At 40.4% G+C, this 8732-nt stretch overlaps 1 protein-coding gene across 2 annotated transcripts in view; it reads left to right on the top strand.

Moving 5' to 3' along the window:
- The window catches only part of GRB10 (growth factor receptor bound protein 10), a 116640-nt gene that overhangs the window by 61186 nt on the left and 46722 nt on the right, over nt 1–8732 (top strand). The window contains exons 5-6 of one of the 2 annotated variants that reach the window (XM_017738726.1): nt 23–121; nt 2835–2976. In XM_017738726.1, coding sequence (XP_017594215.1) covers nt 23–121; nt 2835–2976 — 241 coding nt within the window. Of the gene's footprint in view, nt 1–14; nt 122–2834; nt 2977–8732 lie in introns of both variants that reach the window. The other variant, XM_017738727.1, reaches the window with a different exon arrangement.

The following is an 8732-nucleotide window of genomic DNA, read 5'->3' as shown; positions in this document are numbered from 1 at the left end:
CCCCCGAGATGGGCCAGCTGCCCCCCAGCCAGCTGCCAGCCTCGGGGTCCAGCACCCTGCAGCCCACGTCCCCGAGGCAGAAGGTGCAGCGCTCGCAGCCAGTGCGCATCATGGCAGTCAGGTAGGGGCAAGGCACTCGCCTCCTTTTCCGTACGGTGTCATGAGCTGGCTTCAAAAGAACTACATTTTCAAATAGGAGATGCACTTTGGTAAGGAACTTAGTAGTGTCAGACTAGACTTTTGCATAGAAAAATGTACTAAGTAGGTGAAGGACATAATATTTCCCCATATAATCTCTTTTAGTCGAGGTTTGATGTATCTGCAGTAGCTGATTTGTAGAAGTGTATCATTGATAGCAAGTGGCAGAAACTATACCCATATTTGGATTTTTTTCCAAACTGTCAAAACCAGTGCTCTCAAATCTGGTGTCTACTGACAGCTTATAGGTTTTATTAAACATTAGAGATTGTGTAGGTAGATGAGGGTGCACTCAGCTGCTTTTGATATACAGAAAGTACCTCTCTCTTTGTGGAGGTTTCCTGAATGGTTTAAGACCAACAAAAAAAAGGAGTACATCTTAGTTATATGTGTTCTTCCCAGAGCACTTTCAGCTCTCTCACTTGAGTGCACTAAATCATTACCAAAAAAAAAAGAATTGTTGAAGTTGTCTCCGTGTTGTAAGGCTCAGGACTGGAATTCAGGCTTCAAGTGGAAAACTCCTGATGGTGATGGGAGAGTATGTAGGTGATGTAGAGGTTCTTAAAATCTTTTTAGGCAGCAAAAGGAAAGGACCTCCTGTCAGCATGAGTAGGTAAATAATTTCTTTCCTGCTAGTTAACAATGTCTTCTCTAAAATAAGTGAAAAGTAATAATATAAGAAAAATCCCAGATGCGGAAGGGGTGGCTTTTAATTCTTTACACTGATGTATTACCTATAGAAATGGTATACTTAAGACAGGCAGCTTTTCTATTTTCTATAATGGGAAGTATGCAGTGCAACGAAGCTGATAATGCCATCAGTTCTACAGGTGTTTCATAGTTCACCTCGAATAGGACTGTACTAGAAAACGTACTCTCTGGAGTACTATAGCTGTTGATGTTTTGTAAATATCTCAGTCAAAACACTTATTTTTGGTACTTAAAAACTTAGCAACTCTTATTTTGAGAACACTCTGCCTTTCTGAAATCTGTGCTTCCATGCACACAAGAGCATCCTGAGTTTATCATCAAAGAAGATAATGGTGAAACTTCTTTTCACAGTTATCTGGACCCATCTTGTTTGCCACCAGAACAGAGTGATTGACTGTGGTCTCCTAGGAGCATAAAGGTTTATGTGTGTATCAGTTATGAAGTCAATGATGCACTGGCAGCAGTACAGGTGCAGCAGAGCACAGCACAGAGAATTCCCAGCTTCGGGAAACCACACCTTTCTGATTGTAGTGAGTCTGTGGTTCCACTTACAGTGGAGGTCAGTCAAAAACTTGCAGTACAGTGCACTATTGCACAGATATGACATGTCTACTGATCTGAAGAAATCTTATACTGTCCTCTTACCCTGTTCTGTAGGGAACTGCACACATGGGGACCCCAAAAAAAAAAAAAAAAAAATGAAGCAGGTCAAGTAGTTGTTGGCATAGTTCATAGTTATGGGTGGAACCTGTTATTTATTGCACCCCCCCAGATCTGTAAGACTCATTCATGGAACGCCAAGGCAAGTAAATTGCAGGACAAAGTTACCTGTGGAGCAGATTTCGCAGCTGGTAAATTTTGTCATCCCCCAGGTTCTGGTAGAGGCAAAGACAGTGAGAGTACCCAGAGTGGGACGTGCTGCCGGGGGGCTGTCTTCCAGGCAGCTCTGTTAAGGAGGCTCTGCTTGTTGAAGGTGTGCAGAAAAATGAGAGCAAACTGAGTTTTTAATGATTTGCCTTCCAAATCCAGGAGTTAGTTGATTTGGAAACTTTGATCATTGCCACTAGATGGTGCCTTCTGCTTAGGCATTGAAGGGCAGCCTGCTGCAGTCAGCTGGTGCATCTTCAGTGGTGATGCCCTGGCATCAGGGAAACCAAAAGCCATCTGTGCGGTCATGAATAGGTCTTACAGCTTTTCTGGTAGGTTTTGGTTTTTCTTTTGTTGGTGTGGGCAGTGCAGGTGTATTATAAGCTGGAACTTGAAACTCTGTTGTCTGTAGACTCATGAGTCGTATTTTGGCAGACGCAAACTCGTCTGAACAGTAACTGTACAATGGGCGTGAGGTGGGAGGGTGTAATTCCAGCTTATTGCTGAGGCCGCGTCTTTGCATTTTCATTTCTCCAGGAAATGCCGAGTTGCTTGGAGATAGAATCTGGTATTATAATGAGGTGACAATATTGGTTTAAGTCTCAGCTTAGAGAACTTTACAGTGGGGTACACATTTGTTTTCAAATACACCTGGAATTTGGCTCTGAGTGACTGCCATTGTTTTCTCCTCTTTCACATTGGTTTGGAAGAGCTTTACTGACTTTCTGGCACACAGAGCTTAAGCTTGTAATCTAGTGCTTACAACAGTGAGTGCAGATAGATATTTCTGTTTATTTTATTTGCACAGTTACCTCAGTTACTCACCCAAGTAATCAAATTATGAGCAACAAAACAAGGAAAGATGCCTGACTGGTCATTTTTCACATGCAATTACCTACTTTGTGCTAGCAGTTGCTGTAACTGTGTAGTAGTTGCCTAGAAAAAGAGTGGGTTTGATTCCTTGTCTTTAGTGTCGTTATCAAAATGCTGGGGCAGGAGATCCAGGTCTAGTGATGCCAGTTTGCTCCTCTTAATGCGTAGTGCTTCTGTGTTTATAGGCGTCTTCAAGAAGAAGAACAGCAATTCAGAACATCATCTTTGCCGGCCATCCCAAATCCCTTCCCAGAACTTTGTAGCCCTGCGAGCTCTCCAGTGCTGGCCCCTGGATCTTTACCTCAGAGTCAACCTGCTAGTAAGCATGTGAGTATGGGATGAAGCTTTGGGTCATCCATTCGCGTGCAAACCAGCAGCAGACTACTTCATTTTGAAGGCAGAAAGAAAGCTTCCAGATAAGTAAAAACTCTTGTAGACTTTGTCCGTGAGTAGGGCAGCACTGGCCGAGAGAGTATCTTCAAATAGGCTTCAGACTTTTTTAAAAGGTTTGTAAGAAAGAGGTGTAAAAATGAAGGAAGCCTCTTTCAGATAAATGCATGTTGTGAATGAAGCAGTAATGCTTAATATCCTTCAGATTTTGTTATTCCACATAAAGACTTACTAATTCAGAAGTCAAGTTAATTAGAGTTGGATGAGGATCTGTGCCTTTTATACTGCACATTCTAGGTGCCACAAAAATGCTGAGCAGCTGAGTTCTTTAGAGACATGGTGGTGCTTTATTTGCTGTTTTTCATGAAGTTGTTCAAGAAGCAAAGGTGTTGTTAGAGCTTGTAACTAGGTACAGCTCTAGGTAGCGGGATTTAAGAGGAGGGTTAAGCTGGTGGAGTCATTGTCTGTGTTCTTGGCAGCTAAGATAGGACAGACTGAGTTCTCATGTGGCGCAGAGCAGTAACCTCAGTGACACGGCAGATTTTCTTCTCTGTCCTACTCCACTCTATAAGAAACAATCATCTTGTTTTGTATCATTCCTCAAGCACACTTGAAGACTAAAGCTGGGCTCAAAAACCTTTTTTTTGTAAACTGTGCTGACTTGCATGGGAATGAAAAGATGGGTTACTGTAACTGACTGTTGGCTTACAACAATTCTGTTCTTGAGTACCCAAAAATATTGAGAAGTTTTGTGTCACTGCTCAATTAGTTTGTAATTAGCTCCTACATCCTCTCTGAGAGATAAAGGGCTTGGGTGGGCCTGTTCAGCTACAAGCAGTAGACCCAAATGTGTGCCCTTGCATGTTCTGTGTTGTGTTACAGTGCCATAAACAGCTGCCTGCTTTCCTGAAAGACACAGTGCATCTCCACTGGTTTTACTGTATTTCTTACACAGGCAAGACAGACAGGTAACCAAATAATGCCCTGGGAAAAAATTGAGCCATCCTGTTGGGAATTTAGCACAGGGCCCTGTCAGAGACCCAGGTACTGGCTAAGCAGAGAGGCTGTTTTGCCAAGGCAGTGTTGATGTGACTCTGGGGAGATAAAACCAGGGGCAATTTTGCCTCCTGGCACTTGCCAGCAGGACAGCAGCATAGCTGTCTTTCTGAAACAAACTTTAGTTTCTGATGAGCCTGTGTTTACCTCTTCAAATATTCCCTGGGTTCAGGGTTTCTTTGCCTTTTAGCTCTATATTTTACTAAAATTAACCAAGCCACCTTAAACTTAGCTCTGTAAAACCTTAAGGAGCCCTAAATGATCTGTGAGTCAATTTTTGATGGAATTTAGAAACTTGGGGTTTAACAGCAGATGAATATAAAAATAACCAGTCTTTTAATGGACGTAAGAAGATGTCTAAAAAGGCAGAATAGAAGATCTTTTCCCAAATTTTACCTTACAATTTAAAAAAAAAATAAATTCTACCTTACTTTAAAATGAAAAATTTTGACAAATGTTTTGAAAGCCTAAAATGAAATTGTTTTTATTGTATAGAAATGCTTGCTGCTGAGTTTTTTAATCAAAGACAATCCATTATAGTGGCAAAACCTTTTAGGGTACAAGCTGAGGGGGTAAAGCATGTTGGGCAATAGGAGTTTGTTTTGTAGATGAAAATACACTGTTCATTTCAGCATATCAATTCATTGGAGGCAGTTGAGAAACACTGGCTTGGGGTGAGGGAAGGATAGGAAAGTGTTCTTTTCCTCTCCAACAAAGTATTTTCTCCTCTTTAATGAAGGATTAGAGGAACAGAACTGAAAAAAACCTTCTAGTTTTAAAGTATTACTGGGCAAAAGTAAAAGAGTGTAGGTTTGGTTTCTTCATGAAGGAAGAAAACTACCTCAATTTTAAACATGGAGTGTCGTTGGATAACAAAATAATCTCTCTGTTCAGCCTCCACATAATTTTTGTTTAACCCAATTTTAGTTCCCTTCACTGGAGTCTGCTAAATATCATGAGTAAAAAAAATTAGTAACTTAAGAAATGTTATACATCTTTCCAACTTCAACCCATAAAAAAATGTAGATTTTGGGAATTTGAGTAAATTGTTTTAGGACATGCTCTGGCTGAGATAAATGTCTGTCTATACGATACAAACTGCTGATTAATAAAACGAGTGATGAGCTTAGTTAAAGGACTGCAATAGCAAGCTTTAATACCTGGCAGTTAATCAAAGTAGTGTGCTTTAAGACAAATATAAATACAATGTTAAATGCTAACCGAGGTAAAACACCAAGGTGCCTAATTTCAGGTTCTCTGCTTGCAAATTGTAAACAAAGATTTAAATTGGATATGGGAATGAGCCATTCTGATTACATGGGATATCTGAGGTGTTAGTGAATTCCTTTGGTGCTTCTTGAGCATTTACAGGTAAATAAGCAAATAGCAGTTCCAGCCAGCAGTGCTGCAGCTCTGGTCACACAGGGCATCACGGCACACGCATGGTGTGGAGGAAGTGTTGCCTTTGGTCAGCTCGTACTTGTGGCGCTTGAGAGGGTCTCAGGGTAATGTAGCCTTTGGGGATTTCAGAAAGAAGTGAGTATTTTGTTTGCTGACCATGTGAAACAGTGGAGGGGTCACTGGGAAGCTGGAGTGTCTGATGCCTTCATAAGAAAGGAAATGTTAGTATTATTCCTCTGGGAACGCCTCAGTGTTATTTTTTAATAATTGTAAAATACAACTCTGCAATGATAAAACCTAGTAGTGGTTATGCAAGAGGAATTTAAAGATCCAGTCTTGTTAAACATAGAAAAGTCTCATGTCATATTGCCAAGCCTTGGGCCTAAAGAAATGCCAGCTCTATTCAAGTTTTAGTAAAAGTTTTACTTTTCCCCCATAGGAAATGTACATTGTTCCCCATAGGAAAAGGATGCAGGTGTGAATGAAAGAGTGAGTACAGGAGCTTTCCGGTCAGAAAGCTTGAATTATATCTGTGGCTGAAATAATGGATATTGTCTTTTCTCATAGGCAAAGTTTGATTCTGTAGCTGGAGCCTGAGATACAGTTTTCTTGTTGCTTCTGAGTCTCTTCCTTATTTTTTTCATGCAGTTGCCACTGCTTTTTTTAACAAGCAGTTCACAGCATTGCTTTATGCGCTGCTCTGCATTTGTTTCATACTCTTGGCTCAGCAAAGAAAGGTAAAAACAGTAAAACAGTGAAAAATAACTGTAATAAACCTTTCTTACTTTTTTGTGGTGGGTTCTTTTTTTCTGTCTTCTTATGGTGATGAAGCATTTTCTTTATTTTACTCAGAAAAGTGCAATAATTTCATTTTTTAAAAAAAATAATTTTACAAGATCTGTTGGGTAATGGTACTAATTTCACCACAGCAGGAAGCAGTATACACCTCTAACTCTGCTGCCAGTCAGGCACTGAATACTGCTTTTAAAGCTGATGGCTGCAGCAGCGTACTGCAGCTGCTCCCCAGAAGACAGAGAACCGTGAGAAATAACAGGTCTGCAGTACTAGCACAAAACTAAAATTGTTTGTAGGCAAATGGGATAGTCATTTAATGGGAGAAGCAATCTGGAAGGTAAAACTGGAGTGTTAGGCTTATTGAAATAATTTCAGATTTGTTATGGGTTGGGTTTTTTTTAACATTGGGTAATCTTTGCTTTAGAAAACGAACCTAATCTTGTGGGTTACTTGTGAGTCACTTGTGGGTCTTGTGGGTATTTTTTTTCTGAGCACACATAGGTTGAGAAACTGGCACATAATTTAGTAGTAAAAGATTTAGAAGAGAAATAACTGTGAACCTTTAGGTGACATTTCAAAGGCTATCCTGCACTGAACTACCTCCACAGTGGCAGCATCTGTGCTAATATGGTTGTGTGACCAAAGAAACCTGGTGATAGACATTCCAAAATTATTTGTAATTAAAGAGATGCATGCCTCTTTGGGGTTCAATGCTATGATCCTTTATCACAGGTCTGCAGGTGGAAATGGCCCACTTTGAGCTTAGTTTTACAGTGAAGAATGTTAGATGCTGACCTGTTGATAGTGAACAGCAGTAAAAATTGGCAGAGATCAAGTTTTAGTAATGTAGCCAACCAGCTGGTGAGCACCTGGATGAAAAGCACCAGCTGGTTGTGCTGTTGAGTCAGTAGCTCCTTTAACTGCTGGTGTGATGAGTGAGACAGTGCACATGTCTTGTGCTTGGAGAAAGCATGACCCTTGAAGGGGAAGCTGACAAAGAGCTCTTAAGTCCTTGAGCTGAGAGCAGCATTGTCTGTGAGCTTGGACAGGAGGCTGACAGGAGAGGAGCTCCCTGATCAGTACGTCCCAAACATTCCCCTCTTCATCATGTGCCTCATTGTCCTCTAAGTATCACCCATCTGCTCCTCACCACAGAGCCCAGAATTTCAGCACACCTCTGAGAGTGCTCCCACTTTCCATGCTTAGGGAGGGCAGGAAAAGGCAGGAGCAGGAAGGACATGGTCTGGGTGACACCCAGTGGCATTGCAAGACCACTTGATATCTGTCTCCCTTTTCCTACATTTTTGTGTGCAAGGGTCATGCACACCTACAAACACAAGATCACCCCATGTCTGAGGGGGGACAGTGGTTGCAGGCCAGAAGGGACAGCTGAAAGTTTTTATAACATTGTTTACTTAACAGGATAAATATGTTTGTCTACGAAAAATGGAAGCCAGAAAATTACACCAAACCGAGACCAAACATTTGTCCAAAAGATTGCTAAAAACATCAGACAGTTACCTTACTGCCAATTGAAGTCCATCTTTGTGTTGCTGGTATAAACTAAGAACTAGTTGGTAACTTAGGTTATAATTTCTGGTTGTGTACAAATATTTTGGAAAAAGCATGCAATAATTACATGTAGGTCACTGCAATGCCACAGGATATTAGGCTTAAGTATCTTGTGTGAGTCAATGAAGCTTTCAACTGTAAAAATAGGGCAAATTTCTCACATCCCCCCTCTATACAGCCCAGGCAAGCTTCCAAAAAGCAGTTTGATGTACCCAAATTATTTACTCTTTTCTAGCAAATTAAATTCACAAATGGGTATGAATTAATGTCATTCTTTTTTCCAGATTTAGTTACCCTTCAAGGGAACTTGTGTAAACAGACTTCTTAGTTTTTGTTGTTCTAATTACATGTTATGATGCACATTTTTTTTATTTTTCTTCCCATAAAACTTTTATATTGGCTCTTTTGAAGATGAGGATGTTGATTTTCTAAAGAGAAGCTGTATAAAAATATGAACTTCTGTATAATGCAGGCATTATGTACTAAGTCAGATTTTGCAATGTGTGACAGCAAATCTTGTACTTGATCCTTCAGTGGAACAATCTTTAGCAAGAAGACATTTTGAAAATAAATACTGACATCTGAGTGAGTCAACAGGGCATTACTTTCTCTAAACAGGCCAAATCTATAGCTGGATATAATCTAGTCATTTCCTTAGGTCCAAGTCCAGGCACTCCCTTTGGCCCAACTTTAAAACAAGGGTTTTTGTGAGTACCTCTCATGACACATCATGTTGTTTCTCTCAAATCTTTATTTGAAGCAAGGCTCTTACACTAAGTAAATAAATCATACATAAATTGCTCTGCAGCATGTTTAACTCAGATGCTTTTTTTTGAAGGCAGTTGCAATTGTGTTTGGAAAAAATAGGG

The sequence above is a fragment of the Corvus brachyrhynchos genome, unplaced genomic scaffold (assembly GCF_000691975.1).
Source record: "Corvus brachyrhynchos isolate BGI_N302 unplaced genomic scaffold, ASM69197v1 scaffold23, whole genome shotgun sequence".
NCBI lineage: Eukaryota > Metazoa > Chordata > Aves > Passeriformes > Corvidae > Corvus > Corvus brachyrhynchos.
The sequence above is the reverse complement of the archived record's forward strand: the minus strand, read 5'-3'. Positions and strand labels throughout refer to the sequence as shown.